The sequence below is a fragment of the Cyanistes caeruleus genome, chromosome 3 (genome assembly GCF_971803275.1).
Source record: "Cyanistes caeruleus chromosome 3, bCyaCae1.hap1.1, whole genome shotgun sequence".
NCBI classification, from domain to species: Eukaryota; Metazoa; Chordata; class Aves; order Passeriformes; family Paridae; genus Cyanistes; species Cyanistes caeruleus.
Genome location: NC_141703.1, coordinates 89,719,977 through 89,739,635, shown reverse-complemented (window position 1 = coordinate 89,739,635; position 19,659 = coordinate 89,719,977). Strand labels below are relative to the sequence as shown.

The 19,659-nt window shown below is 42.3% G+C and overlaps 1 protein-coding gene and 1 long non-coding RNA gene across 22 annotated transcripts in view; one reads left to right on the top strand and one right to left on the bottom strand.

Moving 5' to 3' along the window:
- LOC147654328 (uncharacterized) overlaps positions 1-16,661 on the bottom strand; it is a 33,900-nt gene extending 17,239 nt beyond the window's left edge. The window contains exons 1-3 of one of the 2 annotated variants that reach the window (XR_015285390.1): positions 16,509-16,597; positions 16,009-16,079; positions 14,800-14,888 (exon numbers count right to left, since the gene is read on the bottom strand). This is a non-coding gene — a long non-coding RNA (uncharacterized LOC147654328). Of the gene's footprint in view, positions 1-14,799; positions 14,889-16,008; positions 16,080-16,508 lie in introns of those variants that run through there. The other variant, XR_015285389.1, reaches the window with a different exon arrangement.
- Positions 16,662-16,716: 55 nt separating this feature from the next.
- The window catches only part of STXBP5L (syntaxin binding protein 5L), a 183,463-nt gene continuing 180,520 nt past the window's right edge, over positions 16,717-19,659 (top strand). For 4 of the 20 annotated variants that reach the window (XM_086884041.1, XM_086884044.1, XM_086884040.1 and 1 more), the window contains exon 1: positions 17,062-18,322. In XM_086884041.1, the coding sequence (XP_086740167.1) occupies positions 18,131-18,322 (192 nt within the window). In that variant the 5' untranslated portion in view covers positions 17,062-18,130. Of the gene's footprint in view, positions 17,007-17,061; positions 18,323-19,659 lie in introns of those variants that run through there. The other 16 variants (XM_086884034.1, XM_086884032.1, XM_086884043.1 and 13 more) reach the window with 10 other exon arrangements.

Sequence of the window (19,659 nt, the reverse complement as noted above, 5' to 3'; positions counted from 1 at the left end):
GTTACCTCTGCCTTGTAAAAAAGCCTGATGAAAAACAGCCAGACACCCAGGATAAGTGTTAGTGGTGGAGAATTAATCAAGGAGGTGTCCTGTCATACCCAAGCAACCCCTCTCAGCTTGAGAGCCTGCCCATACCTGCAGAATAGAAAGAGAGAAGCATGTACATAGCTCTCTCTGGAAGGTGAGAATACACAAAGTGCAAGCTAGAAGAATGAGCTGAAATCAATTAATTGAAGTTCAACCCCAGCAAATAAAGGAAAGGATGAATAAACATGAGTACAGAGAAATGAAAATATCACAGAAAAGAGTCCTAGGGTTAATGAGAACATAGTCAAGGGGGAATTGCTAGATGAGGCTGGCACAAATGCACAAAATGTATTATCAGATGGATATTGGGATTAATAGGTGTCATGACTATAAACAAGTAATGTAGCTGGAGAGTATTGAAGCATGTTTTGATCAGCACAATTCAAAACGTACATAAGCCAAATGGATAGAAACAAGATAAAAGAATGCAAGAATCAGCAACTCTGGGCCTATTTTGTTTGTTAAAAAAAACCCAGCACTCAGTGTAAAACTTTCTTAATGCTGATATGAGTAAGTCTTTTGACTATAGAGCTTAGAAGAATTGGACCTTGGTTCCCTTCATGAGGGAAAATGGAATTGGCCATTTCTAATTAGCCACATTTTCACAAATTACAGTTTTGTTTACTTGTGCTGTGGTTTCACATGCTGTGTTTCTCTGCTTTATTCCCGAGCAGAACAACTCCTAACTAATAATATGTCATTGCTGTGGGTGTGCCCATTGCAGGGCACGGGGAACATACACAGAGGCTTTAGAGAGCGTGAAGCATGGCTATGCAGTACCTTTCTTGACTGGGGACAGGGATGCAAAAGTATTAAAAAAAGGAAGAGAGCTCTGCCTACCAGCCTCCAAATCACTGTCAGGAAGCCCCCATTCTCCAGAATCAGACCTGGCCCTGGATGATCCTTGTACCTCCCAAGGCTGGCCTGGTGACTGTAAGGTGACTTCACAGCAAAGACCAAGTCAGACCATTTGCAAAGGTGCACAGGTGATGTGTGATACCTGACTGAAGGAGCACCAGTGATGTCAAATTCTAAAAAGGTGTTGCCAGACTCAGAAGGAGGACAAAGCCAAAAGTGATGAGCCACACCAGAAGGCACAGATTTAACTGAATTGGAGAAGCAGAGAAAAGTCTCCTGATACCTGTGAGTAAATGGCAAAAATTGTCTGTTCTTTCACCTACATAGTAGCAGCTGCTATACAATGTCAAGATATCCACTACAGTTTCAGTTTAGGATGGAGGTGACCATCAGCTACCACCTTGCAAAGGAACAGAGTAGAATGGAAGAGGAAAGAAAAAAATCCCAAGGGACAAATAACTTAAATAAATTTAAAGATAAAACACAACCAGGATATCTTACAGGTCAGGATAGGCACTGTAAACATGACAGAATTTTTTCATCTTTATTTTAAAATTATCTTGTTACATTGGTCACTGCAGAAAAACTGAACACAAGCTGAACAGAAACCACTGGATTCTCGTTCTGAAACAAATGTAACAGCAACAGCCTGAAGCAAAGTTGACAATGAAAACAAATTACTACTGGGCTTTGGTACCTCAGCTCTTAGGAACTTGTTAACTCTTTCACTGATGATGCTTAGTGGAGAAATACCCATTTATCACAGCTCCACCTACACTGCTAAAGGCCATCCACCCTAAGAGATACTTACTGTCTTTTCCAAGCCAAGTCTTGTAGTGGAGCTTGTCTACATGCTTACCCCAGGCATCCTCTCAACTCCCCAAGATGCTTCCAGAGCCTAGGGACAAAACCATTTCCTTCTTTCCTTTTCTTTTCTTCTCTCTCAGTATAATGTGGTTAAAACAAAAGCCCTGTGCTGCAGGCACAGCTGTTTTTAAGTGGGTACACACCATAAAAGTTAGTGGAGGCATTTAATTCTCCAGTCCCAGCTCTGTTTGCCTAGATAGTGACTCACCTCGTGTGTTTCAGATGAGCTCCTTTTGAGGAGAGGAGGTGTGATACAGGTCCCACAGCCGTGCAGAAGATGAGACTCTGTTATGCTTGCAAGACAGGTCTTAATTACAAAGTGAAAATTGTTATTTCATGTTAAACTGGTGGGAGAAGATATATGAAAGCAGAGGAAATATTCAGTAACTGCTGAAAAGGACACCCAGACACAAGGAGATGTCTCATTAATTACTTGCTTTAGTCCCCTTTGGGCTCAGAACACAGCAACAATAGAATTACTTTTGTTAGCAGCTGTGGGTTCTGTTTTGACTAAGATATGTGTTTTCTATTTATACATTAACGGTTTTTGACACGTTTCTTTTTGGTGTGGGAATTAATTACCTACAATTTATCTAGAGACTACTTAATCCACATGTCAATCATTCATGTTTCGTAGTGTTTCACAGACAGCAGCAGAAATAAGGACTACTGAGAATGGAGCCATCCTGCCAGCAAATGTGGAGTCATTCAGGGCTACAGCTGTTAGTTATCAGCCTAAGTAGGTATGTGATATTCAACAACTGAATTTCACACCAAAAAGAAAGCACAATGAAGCAGTAGCTGTCACTGACTGAATTCCAGAGAAAATCCTCCTAGAGACCAGCTTTGTCATTCTATTTCACTTGTCCAGTATTTTCTATTGCAAGTCTCAAAGAAATCTCAGAGAATAATAATAGGAGCTAATGAGGAACTAAGTCACTAAGATGTTGTAAACTAAACTGGTTTCTTTCCCACTGATAAAGCATAGCTACTTCAGATTGGCAAGAGGCCCGAAGTTGTGATATCACCTCCTAACCCTAGTAAAAATGTATGACCAGAGCTGTCAAGTGCTGCCTTATGAGAGCAGGAAAGCACTGAAGTTTGAACTGAGCTTTCAGTTTCCTGGAATTTGAAAAAGATACTGTGGTCCAAGTGACGTTTTTCAGAACTGCTCCTTGTTAAATGGAGTTGGTTACTCTCCTGAAAACAGCTTAGCCCTAAGAATCATCTCCATCTGTAACTGTTTGCCAAGGAGGGAGGGGCAGGAGGAGCATCAGTAATTGCAGCTGCTCTGGAGCTAGGGCCCAGAATGCAGGTCTGCCTGTGTTATCCTCTTGCTCCTTCCCACCTCATTCCCAAAAATAATGGAACACGAGACAGAGTAATTTGGTCAGCTCTCCATCGTGCTTTGTCAGTGCTACCCATGATCTTGGCAGTTTATATTTATCCAGGGAGAGAGGAGGCGAAACAAAAAAAACAAAGGAAAGATGGAGGAGTGGATGAGAAACTAACAATTTCTGAGACTGTAAAACCCGGCAGGCTTTGGTTTTATGGCCTCATGGTGAATGGCTGCACAATGAAGAGCTGGCTTCTGTTGATAGCAACACTATCAGCAATTTCCCATCCAGCTGGGAAAGGTTTTTTGTTAATACACATCATGATTTTAATAGCATATGTGTAGGTGGTGAAGAATCAGATTTTTTAAAAATCTTTATAATCAAGGTGAGAGGAGGCAAGCACAGTACATGAGAGAGAAACATGCAGTGTCAAAATACTCTTATCTATTATCCCCCAGGTCACACGGACAGATCTGTCCCACCTCCCACCTACTGACTGGTCTTAAAGTCAAGAAATGTACCCTACTCAGAGCACTTGGATTTTTTGATGTATTTATTGAAAAACTGAGCTAAAGGTGGTCACAAAATACCACTGAGTGTATCTGTTCATCTCAGAGGTTAAAAACGATTCCTCACACTTTGTATCCACAAAAGTGTCTACATGTAGACCTCAATGTAAAGTCTGCCTATGGAAAGGAATTGGAACAGTGTTTGTTTAGTACAAGATGAAGAAAAATGTGCTAAAAACAAAACCCACCAAGACAAGGCAATTAGTAGTTTCACTGTTAATACATGTAAATGCAATAGAAAACTTGAGCTTTGCACTGTGGTGACTCAGGTTTAAAGCACAGCCTGCTTCATTTTCACAGGGACATTTTCTCTCCACCCTAATGACAGGGAGACCAGCTCCAGTGATGCTTTTTCTTGTGCCTTGCCCAGTGCTACAGAAAGGGGGTACCTTCCCAGCCCCAGCCACATGCTCCCACAACTCTTCTTTAAGAGTGTCAGCTTTAAGATTTAGAGGTTCTGCAACAGCAGGGTGAGCTGAGTAAACAACCTGATCTGGCAGAAAACTGATATTGCCAAAAAGAAAATAGTTTCAGCATGCTGATCTGACTTATACATGTGACCTCACAAGTTTTGGTACAAGGGATGGAGCACAAGGCAAGGGAGAGATGGCTGGTGTAAGGGCAGAGGAAGTCAGGCCAAGACTGACCTGTTCTCACCAATATGGAGCCCAACTGAATGGTGGCCCATGACAACTTTGAGGCACTCGGAACAGTAGTCTGGCTGTTTGGGGTTCTTTTCCTCTTTATAAAGAAAAAGGAAGACTGATTGAAAACCTGAGTAGTTGGTCTGGTGCCACTCCCATAAATAATATCAAACCAGCTCTGTACTAAGGTTGCTGCCCCACAGAGATGGACACAGATGTGCTAAGGACCCCTCTGTATTCACCATTGGGAAGGACATAGAGCCTTATCCTCCTGACAATCCACCTCCAAATACAGTTTAGCATGTGCTGTCTCCAAAGATGGCACAATATCCTGATTTCTGTGCTTCTGATCAGCCACATTTGGTTAGGATGCTGTAAACTTTCCAACCCTTCAAAGTGGCTTTTTTGTCTGAAATATTTTGTGGTGGTTCCATATGCTTGGCCCTAAAACCCTTTTTCCCTCTGCACAATCCCCGAGGGTATTTCATCCACACAGATTCAACAAGCATCCTGACAAACACAGTACTGACTGGTGTCACTCTCCTGTCCAAACTAACATCTCAGCTTTCACCTGACATAATTTTAGGGCTGAAGAGCTGTCAGCTTCTATTCAGTATGACCAAAACAGAAAGCTGATTTTGATTTTTCCCATTCTCCCCAGCCTTACGTTTTTTCCTTCTTCTCTGTTAGTCCCTCTTCTCCCTAAGCATGTTTAAAACCTATGGCCTTGTCCTAATATCAGTATGTAGTCTGAATCAGCTTTTTCCCAAGTCTCTCAACCCATCTTTTTTTAAACCTTGCTGCCTTGCATTGCATATTCTAAAATCCACCCTGTCCTGTTCATTGACTCAACTACATATGTCAAATGTAATCAGTTTTTCAGCTCCTGTTTCTACTACACCAGTGAGAACAGAGATTTTATTACATTATTTCCAAAGTAGTATCTTTTTACTTACAAGCCAGAGCAAGTTGTGTGGCAGAAGAAGAAAAGGTGGCCCAAAGAAGACCTTTCCAAAAACATTTGTGATGCAGCCAGAAAAAAAAAAAAAAAGCACAAGAGCTTCTTGTTTCATGAATTCTGTGAGGTTACACCGGGCAAAAACGGAGATTCAGTATGTTTTTAGTCTTGAAACTGTCAAAGCTTACTTAAAATTAATGCAATATTTTCATCTCAGTATGATAGCAAGGGGTTGAAAATACAGTGTTTTGTATTCAGAGGTGATTTTAATGTAGTACCAGAAAGATTGTTTTAGAGGCCTTACCTACCTCCAGGTGTAATTGTGTAATTGTTCCTAGAAGTTGGAAAAACTTCAAAATCAAGTTGAGGTCAGCTTAATTTGGCTACCTTTCCCAAGGTAAAAGAGCATCTAACTAAAATATAATGACCCCTTTCTTCCAGGAATGATTTTGTGAGGTAGGGTTCTCCCAGAGCTCAGTGAAGAGCCTTTGGGGATTTCCTTGCTGGATGAGTCTAGTGTGGAGGCTGTGTGAGCAAATGCCTTAGAGGAAGTGAAAACAGAATAGCTGCTTAAGAAGATTAATGAGTGGATTCCTTAAGCTACTTATGGGAAAGGTGATCTCTTATGTGTGAGCCAAAGACAATTAATTAAAATGGGTCAATTAGCCTGTCAAATGCAACAGGTATCCAGAGTTCAAGCTTTTATGTATTCACACCAGAAGCAAAATCAAGGGAGTGGGAAGATCTTCTGAAACTCTACAGGGCAGCAGATGAATATGAGTTGGTGAAGAGAGAAGATACTTCCTGCAGCTTCCAGGAACTCCACACTTGTGAGCAGGTAAATGTTGATGTGTTAAGTCCTGTCATTGGTGTACAGAATAGTGTTTGCCTGCATCTGCAGCGTCCTTCGGTGTAACAGAGCCAGAACAAACTACAGAGACAGAAAAATGTGCAATTTAACACTTGTTTAACATCCTGGCTGGATGCCAGTGCCCATGAAAGCTGCTCTATCACTCCCCTCTTCAACTGGAGAGAGCAGGGGAGAGCAAATATAAAGAAAGCTCGTGAGTTAAGATAAGGATGGGGAGAGATCACTCACTGATTACTGTCATGGGCAAAAGAGGCTCGATTTGGAGAAATTAACTGAATTTATTACCAATCAAGTCAGAGCAGGATAATGAGAAGTAAAACAAATCTTAAAAACACTTTCTTCCCACCCCTTCCTCCTTCCCAGGCTTAACTTTATTCCCAAATCTCTACCACCTCCCCACCTAGCAGCACAGGGAGAAGGGAATGGAGGTTATGATCATGTGGGTTTTTTGCTGCTGCTTTCTCCTCAGGGAGAGGAGTTCTTCCCTTTTTCCAGTGCTGGGTCCCTCCCGCAGGAGGCAGTTCTCCATAAATTTCTCCAGTATGACTCCTTTCCATGGGTTACAGTTCTTCACAAACCACTCCAGTGTGAGTCCCCTGCAGGGTCACAAGTCCCACCAGCAAACCTTCTCCAGCATGGGTTCCTCTCCCCATAGGGCCACAGGTCCTGCCAGGACTCTGCCCCAGTGTGGGTTTCCCATGGGGTCACAGCCTCCTTCAGGCAGTCAGCTGCCTCCATGGCCTGCAGGTGGATTCCTGCTACACCGTGGACCTCCATGGACTGCGGGGGGACAGCACATCTCACCAGGGTCTTTACCACAAGCTACAGGGCAATCTGTGCTCTGGCATGTAGAGCACCTCCTGCCCTTCCCTCTTCACTGACCTTGGTGTCTGCTGAATTGTTCCTCTCACATATTCTCATTCTCATCTCTTCTCTGGCCACAATTACTTCTGCCCAAACATTTTTTTCCCCTTTTAAAATAAGTTATCACAGAGGCCTGGAGGGCTCAGCCTTGGTCAATAGCAAGTCCATCTTGAAGCCAAGTGACTTTGGCTCTGTCAGATATGGGGGAAGTTTCTGGCAGCTTCTCAAAGAAGCTGCTCCTGTAGTCCCCACACTGTTACCAAAATCTTGTCACACAACCCTAATGCAACACTGAAACAAAACCATTTCTTATGCGGAGAAGTCAAATCCCAGCTATGTGAGCAGAGAGGATGAGAGGAACTATACCCTTTTTTAGTTCCTTTGTAAAGAACTAAAGCCTTTTTTTCTTCTAAATAAGCACAGTGGCATCAGTTGCATCAAAATAGAAAAACCTTAAAACACTGAAGATGCAGAACCAATTAGATCTTAGTACACATCTTTGGAAAGAAAAACCCACCTTGACAGAATGAGTTTTGGTGAGCCTAAACTAAAATGCAGTGATCAAAATACTAAGTCAGTGATATATTTTAAAGAATAGTCTGATGAGAAGTAGAAACATTCTTTGTTCCATCAGTCACTCGAAACATTTTCCTTCCAAAGGTGTCTAGAATCTGTCCAAGCATCAGTGTATGTAAATTCAGAGATGAAAGCAATAATTCATAGTGGTAGGAAAGCATAAGGCATTTCTAGTATGAATGCCAATCATCCTCCATAGGTTATGTTGCCGAGTGATGAATAGGATGTGAACGTGCACCTGATCAAAACTGAGCATTTCAGAAGGCACACAATCCATAAAATGTCTGGGGATCTTAATATTCAAAATGAGTGAGAACTTTGGTTTTACAACTTGTCTGTGAGCACATGGTAGATGCAAAGCAAGGGCTGAGATGTTCTGTTCATGTTAACCAGGAATGGAAAGCTTCGACATGCCTCCTCCTGCTTTTACAGAAAATGCTGGGCTTGTAATGAAACAGAGTCTGTGCTGTCTGGAGGACAAGAGCCTTTGATGAATCACCCAAATTCCTACAGCCCAGGCACTACTAAGCAAACTTAAATAGCAAATAAATTACTGTTTGTATCTGTTATACCTATTCACCTTCAAACCTGCCAACAGGTGAAACGAATGACTAAAATATGTGACAAATGAATCAGAGGTACAATACTTCATTTTGGCTGCATATTATTTAATAACTGCCAGATTCCTGGTGTTATCCTTTAGACCAGGATTTATAGTCTTATTTATTTTACAGAGATGAGAAAATAATTCTCAAAAATACAGAAAACTGAATTCTATTAGGAAGAAGCTATCAAAACGCTCCATATGATTTATCACTTTGAACACTTCCCTAATGCTGGAGCCAAAGATTAAAAGTGATTTTCCTTGTGGATAGAGATGAACATGATGTGACGTACATGAGTGGGCTACGCAATTATTTGCTAGTCACTTAGTAGAACAATAGACAGAATGCTTTTTTAATTCTTTGCCCGAATTTGGGTAATAAAGCATGGCTTGATGACACAGATGGGATAAGCAAGCACATCAGTCTGGTGTATTCCACCTACAGGTGGTGGGTCTGCCTAGAGAGACTTGAATTTGCAATGGGAGACAATGGTCTCTACCAAATACTTTAGAAAACTCCTGCAGTTTCTTGGGAAACTGCTTTAATTCAATGGTCATCACACAGAACTTGAGATGTAGGAAAGCTGTGCCTAATTCTCCACTGACAAATGCATCAAACTTCTACAAAGGACAGAAGTGGAAGTCAGTGACAGCTATTTTGGGCTAGGTTGAGTCAATGGTAAGACTGAAGTATGTCAGGTTTAGAAGATGATTCTAGTAGAAATAAAATGCTAGCAACATTTGGAAAAAATAATTATGATATTTTCAAAGCAGACATTTCCTTCTTTTTCCTTTCCGAATTTACATTTGGATATTTACTTCAATATATTTGAAATATATTAACATTATTTTGAGCTTCTGAACCGGAAAACAAATTATTCCTGTCATTTCAAATACTGATTATACACTGAGGAATTAAGCTCAGATCTGTCCTGAGGTGGATTCTCATTTCCTCCAGGTCTGAAGAAATGGCCATTAATAGGATTGCAGAGGGATAGACTTTGTGTTCAGCATTGTGTTGCAGATCAGCACTGCACTAACTTCTTAGCTGGAAAAGCACTCTGCAAATACCCACTACCTGAAGGATGCAGATGGGACAGGCTTGGCAAGGATGCCAAGCCCCTGAGACAACTCAATCCAATCCAATGCAGGCACTACACACCAAATTCCTATTTGATATATCACAGTGGCATAAAGAAAATCCCTGACTGTGAGACAGAACAAGGGCTGTGGAATAATACAGATGTCATTTCTGGCATGAAGAAACATTTTTTAAACTTTTAGGACTGATTGGGTTTTCACTGCTAACATTTCTGCCAGACTTCCTTTCAACAAAGTATCGAGACTAGGATGGAACGTTTCATAGAATACTTGCTGAGGAGACAGAATGGTTGGATCTGCCTTCACTTTGCTCTTAAATTAAGATTAAAGGGGGGAAAAGGAAGATATAAGAGCCATTTCAGTGATTAGATTCACCCATGGAATAGCTCAACATGACATTAATTCTTAGACAGTTGATTAGGTGGTTTGCAGTCCTGTGCTGAAGGACATGGCTGTGGTCAGGATGTGGTCCAGGTTTGGGGGATGGTTCGGGAGATGGGGGAGATTCTATAGAGTAGCAGCAAGGGTTTTCTTCATAAACTTCAAAAGAGGGTTGAAAGTCAGACTGCAGGTAGCATTTGTTCCCTGGAGTCTTCTGGTTAAGCTGTTTATTAGTGAAGAATTGTTTAGTCAAAAAGAGACAAGGGTATTGGTCTTGCAGGTCAACAGCAATTTGCAGAATATATCAATTGTTAAAAATGAAAGGTGCAGACATAAAACTGAGTGCTCTTAATAAGAAAAGGATTGAACTACTGGAATGTGGGCTCCATTTTACCTTTGCTTTTCTTCTCTCTCTCTACTTTGATCTTCCCAACTATTTATTAATCCAAATATCTACACTATTAAGGGCCATCCATATGAAATGCAGTCACCTGCTCTTGGACCAAGACTTTTCTATGAAGGTTTTTCACAAATAGGCCAGAAATGTAGTATTTGATGTTCTGTGAACTGATGCATTATATTTTTGTTTCCTATGATTCATCAAACCAGTTTGAGTGAATGGACATTTTTACCCTATAATTTAAACTGAAGGATACTGAAGGACAGCTGAAATTTTCCCCGACTAGAAGTCTCTTTTCTGTGAACCTTAGAAGAAACCTGCCCAAAAATGCAAACTGTGCTGATGGCTTTTCTACAGAGCAAGTGCAGAATCATTAAATGTTTTGGGTTTTTTTCAAACTCCTTATACTTTTAAATTAATTCAAAGATTATGTTTCAAACTTACAAGACTATGTGGGTTTGAAACAACCAAGACAAGTAGCCCAGTCCTAACTGAGACCTTTGTTAGGAGAGAATCTAGTAAAGTGAGCTAACAATTTGCAGTACATTGGCTGTCACTTCAAATGTCAGTGATAATTTGCAAAACACTCAGAGTAATAATGGAGAAAGGCATAAAACGTCAAATTTGTAGCAAAGCTGACAACAAAAAGAATATTCACTGTGAATTACAGTCTTTCTGACTTGCTAAAGCTCTTACTGATTTTGCTTTAATAAAGGATATTCTCCTCTCAAGGGATTTAAATACAGTAGATTATCTAACATGCTTAACTGATGCTTGAAGTTCCCTATCTGAAAGATTATCCTTGATGACTGGGAAATCTGTGATCTTTTGCAAACATGTTTGGGAGGGTGACTGGTCAGTTTGGTGGATCTGTTACCTGGAAAGGAATATATTTGGTCAAGGACCCCAATATTCCCTTGTATTGATAAGCTAGTGGCAATTCCATTTTCATATATCTTTTTTTGAAAAGCTGTTCTGCAAACTATTAACAACTGACTTTGAAAAGGTATCAGCTCCTGCTGTTTTGCAGCTCCCAGAGAAGATGAAAATGTAGAGAATGGAAAACATCCACAAAAAAAATCAGAAATGTTTATATTGATCAAAAGTCAGACATATGCTTGGTGGAAATTAAAACTTCAGAGTACGAAAATAACAACTCTGCTTTCTGAAAACCTGTGCCAGTTACTAAAAATATTTTAATCAACCATTACATCTTCAGACACATCAGATGTGCACATGCTGGATTGCAAGCCCGGGTCATTAGGAGTTCAAATAGCCTGGCTCACAGCAGGACCTGGGAAAGCCAGACAGTTTTATCTAATCCTTATTGAAGGGGGAAGAGGGGAAATAGGGAGCTAAACTATGTGACAGACAGGGATCTATAAAATGAAGTGTTAGGCAAAGGGATTAAGAGGAAGAACTAGAAAACTGTGCATGGAATACAATGCAAGTTGGATGCAGAGAGAATACCAAAAAGTCAGTCTGAGAACTACAATAAAAGTGGATAAGAAATCTCTGGCAACTCGGTACATGGCATATATTAACTACCCTAGAATTTATCAAGCCTCTTAGACCAGTTGTGTCTCCCAGGCAAGGCCCCACATTGTCTTGACTAGAATCCAAGTTATCTCAATTTGACATCCCAGAGATTTGCCGACTTGCTACAGTAAAAAAGCAAGTTAGTGCTGTGCAATCACCGAGGCTTCAGCTCCTCTGTCGCTTCTGTAACACCTTGGACCCCACAACCTGTTAGAAAATGAGCCCTGCTTCAGGGCAACCATATCTAGGTTGAGTCCCAGAGCTTTGGAAGAACCCTCTGCAAAAACCCCCATTGCTCTGTTGCAACAGGGCAGTCTCTTTTCCCCAGCTGCTCTTCAGGTGGCTTGGGACAGCTCTTCACTGAGATGTGCAGCCCTTCCTGAGCAGGGCATGTATTTGGAATACAGCTCAATAGGCCACCATCACAATGAATTTTTAGTGTGTAACTGAGCCAAACCACATTTAACAAAAGTGAGGCTGCTCTCATCTTTCTGTCCAGGTCTGTGGCTCTGCTTTTCTTTGCATTGGCTCTAGGGCTTGTCTGACTCTGTGAAGTGCTAATCCAGCTCATTAACCCAAAATAAAACTATTGACTTTCCTAGCAAATTAATGCATTGCTGAAGGGACAAAAAACCCCCAAGAGCTCAAATGGATGCAGGACCTTCCTTCTCAACAGCAACAAGAACAGATCACCTCAAGCTGAGGTGATTTACCCATCGAGGACTCTACCCATGGGCTAATTTACACCTCTACTTTGCCTACTGCACAAAATGGAGTTCTTATCACAAAATTACATTCTCAGTTTTGTACAGGCACATTGCACAGCTTCTTCATTAAGAAATCAGGTCTCAGAGCATGCATAAAATATCTCATTTTTATGGTAAATATTTCCATCCTGTACTTGTGAAGAGAAAGAAAAATGATAATGTATTAATATTACATGAGGATGATGAATTATCTTTCTATCCATTGACACCTCTGTAGGATGAGAATGGCACTGCTGTTTTTCAATCAGCAGTCTCTATGGCACCTGAGTATCCAAAGATCCTTAAAGAGTAGGAGACTTCCAACCTTCTTATGTTAATTTTTAACAGCTCTCTTTACAGCTAATATTCAAAGAGCGAAAGGAAAGCTCATGTTATTCCAAGAACCAAGCAGAATGACCAAGGTAATAACAGACCTGGCATCCTTGGTAATCCTAGACAAAACAGTGATGTTATGTGAATTAAAACAGCCATGCTATGTGTGATTCAATCAATAAGGAATTAAAGGTAGGAATGCAATGAAAGCAAGTCCACATGGCTTTATGGAAACAAGACTTGACAAGCAGGCCTGACTTCAATTTTTGATGAGATTATAGGTTTGTTTGATCAAGGTAACCACATGGATGTGATAGACTTGGACCTTCCTAATGAATCTGATTTAGTACTGCTTGACATTTTGATTAAAACATTAGCATTATATAGCCTTAATAAAACACATTAAATAGATTAAGATCTGGCTAATTGATAGAGTTCAGCAAGCTGTTCTAACCAGATATTCAGCACAAACGGGATATTTTTAGTGGAGCTCTGCAGGCAGGAACACTATGCTTGCTGCCATTTGATGTTCTGGAATTACACAGAAACATGGGTAATATTGGCAAATGTCCCACAGTGTAAGGAGGAATAGGTAGCTGTGCAAAGTCACTGTTTTGCCTGCATTGGCATAAATGTGTTTCTGGTATTTGATTAAACCTTTTTCCTTCGTTTCTCTCCAGGTACAGAAGTTCTTTGTCAGGGTGTGGTCTAGTCTACTGCTGGTATGCTGGGCATACGGTGATTTCTCTCAAGGGTCATTGCTTTTAACTGCCAATACATGGATTATCAAAGGAACTCACATGAATCACTTAAAAAGTGTCAACTGTGAAACCATCACTTATTGCACACTTCTATGTGTATTTTTTTTTTTTTAACTACCAAAAATATAACCTGAGATTAAAATACATTTGCAGCTTTGAAAAGTCAGGAAATTCTAGTTCACAGGCTGAATCAGGATTTGCCACAAAAAAAAAATAAAACAAGAAAGCCAGAGAACTGGCCAGAACATTAATGATCAATTATACACAAGACATATACATATAAGCTTTAATATTATCACTTTCTGGTCAAATTATCTAAGCACATCTTTCCTGATTATTCATTTTCTTGGTCAGTTCTTGAATCAGATTGAGGGAACACTAAATTAATATTACTCTTCTTTGCCAGGTTTGATTCTGACCAATCTTTTTATATTACTGCACATAATCATAAGCTTCCTTAAGCAAAAATCAGAATGAAAGTTCATATGAATTTTGATGGTGTGGACTGTTAAAGATCCTCTTTCTCAGCAAAATCTTTGTAGCAAACTGTTATCCTTTTAACATTTGGTTTTTGTTTGACCTTGCAGAACAAGATGTCTACTAAATGTAAAAGATACTATTCAGAAAAAAATACTGAAGAGAATACCCTCTCATTACTATCTAAAATACATAAGATTCAGATATATATTTCCCACAATGCACTGGCATGTCTTAATAACTTTGTTTATGTATCAATTTAGCATCTAAAATCTTTCCACATTTTCCTAATTTTATCAACTTTTATTGAAACTTGTGTTGGCAATCTCACAAGTGTCCTAAGAAACACCAGTACCATCTAAACCAGTACAAGTCAGCAACAGAATGCCTCATGTCTACTGCTTGTTTCTCCACTGGGGGGGGAAAAAAAAAAAAAAAAAAAGCAAAAAGGAAAAAGCAGGTGTAAAAACCAATTGTTCCCTTTGTTTTGTTATTTTACAAAACTTCTCAGCAATGTGCTTCAATGGGGTTTCTTTCTGTGCATGTCAAAACTCTTACTGGATTTGCCTATGTCCTACACTGTCCTTTCTCCCTCTGCACCAAACCACAATCCTCATTTCATTCATTCTCCCTCTGCTTCTGGATTTAAGTCCAGCTTAGAGAAAGATTTTCAAAAGGGATGTACATGCCCTTACATGCACCAGTAGTGAGACCAAGTTTTTTTCTCAGTGTTTATAAACAGGACTGATTAGATTTTATTGGTCTGGTTTTTTGTGGGGTTTTTTTCCCTAGAAGTCAGTTTTCCTAACAGCACACTGCAGTGTGAGGATCCTTTTGGATACTTCCGAAACCTTCCCTTTTGGACACTCTGAGGTAGAATCTAATCATCAATACGCAGCTCTCCATAGTGATTCTCTGGAAGAGGAATGTTGTTGGTATTCAAAAAATGTCTGCACCTTATTCCAACTCCAAAGTTATCATTCATTCTTCTAATTTTCATCCTTTTCATGACTTAAAACAAACTGTCTTATCTCTGTCCTCCATAGAACTGTGAAACTATTGTGTTATCAGATTTTCTTCCTCTAGTACCCCCTGACTCCCAGGCTTCTTGCAAGTCTCCGTGATATTTTCTTTATCCTAATTATTTCATTTTTAACCTTATCTTTCCCTTTCCTATTTACAATTCATGTTGTTATCTTTCTTTTGGGTTTTGTTAGCCTTTTTTTTTTAACTTGCATTGCCTCTGGTGAACATAGTATCAGTAGGACATGACATTCTTCAAATAGCTTCAACTGGGTTTTGACTTTTCCTCATTCTCCAAAACTCTGTACTCTTATCTTTACAGATTTGCTTACTCAGTTTCATGCCCTTTTTCATTTTTGTCTCCTTGCCATAGTCCTCATATATTTTGTTTCCCATACAAAGTTATGTTCCCTTTTTTCCTGGCTGCAGAAACCTATCAACCTTTCCAGTTTCATCAGCAATGTACCCTTTATTTTTCATGAGGGCATTTATTGGAGCTATAGTTATTCTTTGAACTTTACTGCTATCTTTTTATCATTCAAATGGGGAGTACCTCTGAACAAAAAGGGATGAGCTAAAGTGAAAAAAAAAAAAAAAAGCACGGATCCCAGTGTAAAATGCTGAAATAAAAACTATTATCTTGCTTCACAGAGCTCTAAGACTCATAAAAACCAAACTAGGGGTTAGAGTGGGTATCAGAACTACACTAAGCACCCCTAAAACATCTGAAAAATGAGGTGACCAGTGTGCACTCATTGGTCACTTCAAATGTGAGGAATGTGCAACATTTTGGTGAGGTGTTACAGATTAATTCCTATACAGGAGAGGTGCTACGTGTTTATTCCTTACACCATTTTATTCAGTTCTCGGCTTCCAACCACGTTGACAGCGCTGTGCAATGAGTCACTTTTAATCGCTGCCTCATTTGTTCCTGACCTGAATAACCTTTTCATAGAGGCTTGTGTGCAGTGTAACACCTCCTGTGCCGGATCGCGCTTCAGGGGCCACAAACCTGTCCCAAGCGATTTGCACGGCGTCGGAGCGAGCCTCAGGACGGGCAGCCCGGGGTCCTTTGTATCCCTCCTGGGAAGAAAAAAGGGATTTGCTCCCGAGGAGGCAATGTCAGTGCGCGGGCAGAGCACCGACCCGCACAGACCCCTCCGTGTCACGGCGAGAAATGGGGGCTCCTCACTCAGGACCCCTCTCTGCCACCAACAACGCCAACTCCCGTGACATTTTCACAGAATCACAGAATATCTTGGGTTGGAAGCGACCCACGAGGACCACTGAGTCCATCTCCCGCCCTTCACAGGACCATCCCCAAGAGTCACACCATGTGCCCCAGACCATTGTCCAAACGCTTCTTGAACTCTGTCAGGCTTGGTGCTCTGACTGCTTCCCTGGGGAGCCTGTTCCAGTGCCCAGCCACCCTCTGGGTGAAGAACCTTTTCCCAACATCCAACCTAAATCTCCCCTGACACAACTTCACCCGAATTTGGGGTCTATTTGAACCTCTCGCATGCAGCTGAGGCTGCGACACCAACTTTCAGTCCTTCCCATCGCCATAAACCCTATTCGCCACCAGCCTCGCTGCCTCCGGGGGCTGCTCCCCCTCAGCAGCTCCGGGGCCGCTGCCGCTCTCGCCGCAGTGGGGCGGGGGCTCCCCTGGCCCCGCCCACCCCGCCGGGCAGGGGGCGGGGCGCCGTGGAACTGCGCTTTTATTGGTGAGAACGGGTGCTCATCTTCCCAGTGCTCCAATCAGAGGCTGAGGATCGCGGGGGCCGTCAGACATGGCTGGTTCTTTATCTGGGACCAACCGCCCGCCGAGACGCTGCGCGCAGTCACCGCCCCTTCTCCCCTCTCCGCCAGTCACGTGCCCCAGGCGTGCCCGCAGTAAGGAACAGGAACCCGCGGGCGCCTGTCAATCACCGGCGTTTCCCCGCCTTCGCCCTCCCCGCCCGCAGCGGAGCCGGCAGCGGGGGGCGGGGCGCCGGCTCCGGCTGCGCGCTGGTGAGGCAGGCGGGGCCTGGCGGACGGGGGAGGGAGGCAGGGAGAGAGAGGAGGAGGAGGAAGAAGGGAGAGGAGGAGGAGCTGCGGCTGAAGCCGGCGGAGCTTTCAGTACCTCGGAGAACGGCTGCGAGCGCGCCGGGCGGGCAGGAGCCGCCACCGCCGTTCTCCGCTGCCCGCTCACCTGCCCCGCTCCTCACCCGCCCCTCACCACCCCGCGTCCCCCCGGCGCCGGAGGGAGCCCGGTCCCGCCGGAGCGGCTCCGGGGAGAGAGCACGGCAGCAGCACAGGCTCGGTGATCGGGACGGGCGGGGGGTCCGTCAGCGCAGGGACGGGACGGGTGGTCAGCCCGGGACGGCCGGACTGGCTTAGGGGATCGCTCGGTGCCGTCGCTCCTCACGGAGCGGCGGCCGGGGCGGCGAGGAGAGCGAGAGGGCTCGTACCCCGCATCTCGCACCCGCCGTGGAGCCCGGGGGGAGAGAGGGGAGCACCGAGTGCGGCAGCGGCTGCCGGCATTTGCTGGGGTGGGCAGGGAACCAGAAACAGGAGTCGCACCAGCGGCTGGGAACGGGGAATCTGCTCCTGGGAAACCTCGGGGGCAGAGATACCCCTGCCTCAAAAGGGCTTTGAGGGGAAAGGGAAATTGAATGTAGACGCATTTTGGTAGTTTTGCTGAAATAATCAAGTACCGAAGGCAGATCTTAGGCAGATAAGGTAGCGGGATGGATCCCACTGTTTTGGATGCCGGCTTGAATTTTTTATTTACTCTTCTGTTTTGACCAGTGCTAAATGTGGATTTTGTGAGCGAACCCGATGGCGGTTGTTCCATTGTTCCTTGTTTGAACGTAAATCTTAGTCCTGCTGCTTGTGGATTTTTTATTTAATTAATTAATTAATTAATTGTTTTTGGAAAGGACCTTTCCAGTTAGCTTTTGCGTCTGACAAAATGAAGCCTTTATATTTTTCAGTCAATTATACCTAATACTGACATTCTGTTTGGTACAAGAGACTTAAAGTGCTGCCTCACTCAGAGGACCATTAAAGACTTTCTCGGTCGCTACATGTAGCTGAATGTGTTACGACACATCCTTTCTCCCCTCTCAAATCTTCCGAAAGATTTTTCCAAAATGAAGAAATTTAATTTTCGCAAAGTTTTGGATGGTTTAGCTGCCGCATCCCCTGTTGGAAGCAGTGGCGGTGGCAGTGGAAGTGGGGCTGGTGGTGGCTCCGTGCACCCAGGAGGGACTGCGGGAGCTGCAGGGACACCCAGAGAGGAGATCCAGGAGACGCTCACTTCAGATTATTTTCAAATCTGTAAGGTAAAGGCTGTATTTTTATTTTCTATGGAAATAATAAAAGCTACCCTGGGTTGGGGGGTTGAGAGGGGGGGTAGTAATATGATACCAATGAGCGTTTTACTTGAGAACTGCAGTGGTTGTATAAGGACTTTGGAATGAGAAGACAGAGATCCAGTGGATGCTTTTTTTCTTCCTGCTGCAGAGTTGGGGTGGTCAGTAAATTCGTAGAAATCTTGATTTCAGCACTCAGGGCTGAATTCCAAGTTCACACTTGGACCCCAAACTGCTGACAGGATTGTGGACAGGGAAGCAAATCAATTGGTGTTAGTACGGATAACATTTACAAGTCATTAGAAATTGAAGATCGTATGCATCTACTTCCCCTCCTCACTCTTCTCATCCTCCTTGCCTTTCCTTCTCTATTTTAGGAACAAGGCACAAGCTAGAAATAAAAGACAGTGCAGTGACTACTGAACCCAGGACTTCAATTATTTGTGAGGAGCTGGATGTAGATTCAGGGTGGCTGTTTACCTTTTGTACTGAAGTTTCTGATTGCGTGATAGCAAACTTAGTGGGACAGCATAAATACCAAAAGCTGCCAAATCTGTTCTGTTTTTTATGTGTTGATCACTTCCTTAAGTGGGATTTTTTATGAGTAGAAAGCATAGGATATCCCTCTATGTATTTTGGTTTGTCTCTGGTTTCTGCAACAAAGCTTTTACTGGTGGTCTTAAATACTTGCACCTGTAAAACAGTACAAACTATTTGGTACTTCCAACCAACTCTGGAATATGAAAATTATACTTCTGTAATGAAGATAAAACATGAAAAGAGATTATGGTCTTGTACTATTACATGTCAGTTTTATGTGAATTCTGGTGGCTTTACTAGAGGTTTTGTTTGCTTATTTGTTTTGATTAGAAGCTTCAAAACCAGAATTTTTAATTAGTGCAATTTGCATTACTAGGAGTAAATGGACTCCACCTATTAAGTATTCTTTGCTTTGTTAATCAACTACAAATTGATCTGAAATTTAGATTACAGTCAACTCCAACACATCATTATTTCTTTTTGTGTTTTGGAAAGAAGAAAGAAATAGAAACAACCAAGACTAACCTATGAGACATTTTGTGTGCAGATCTGGTCCTTGTGAAATACACAGCTTCCCTGATCTCAGATACCATGTTTCTAATTCTGTTTGGCTTTCAGGTACAGCTGGTGTTAAAACTCTTGCAGGTTTCAAGGGGAGAAGGATGAGCCCCTGTGGCTTAAAGACTCAGAGACTTTTAGATAGGTTCTACAGGATTCTAATTTATTTTTTTTTTGTGTAGTTCTTTGCCATCCTGAACCACAACAGG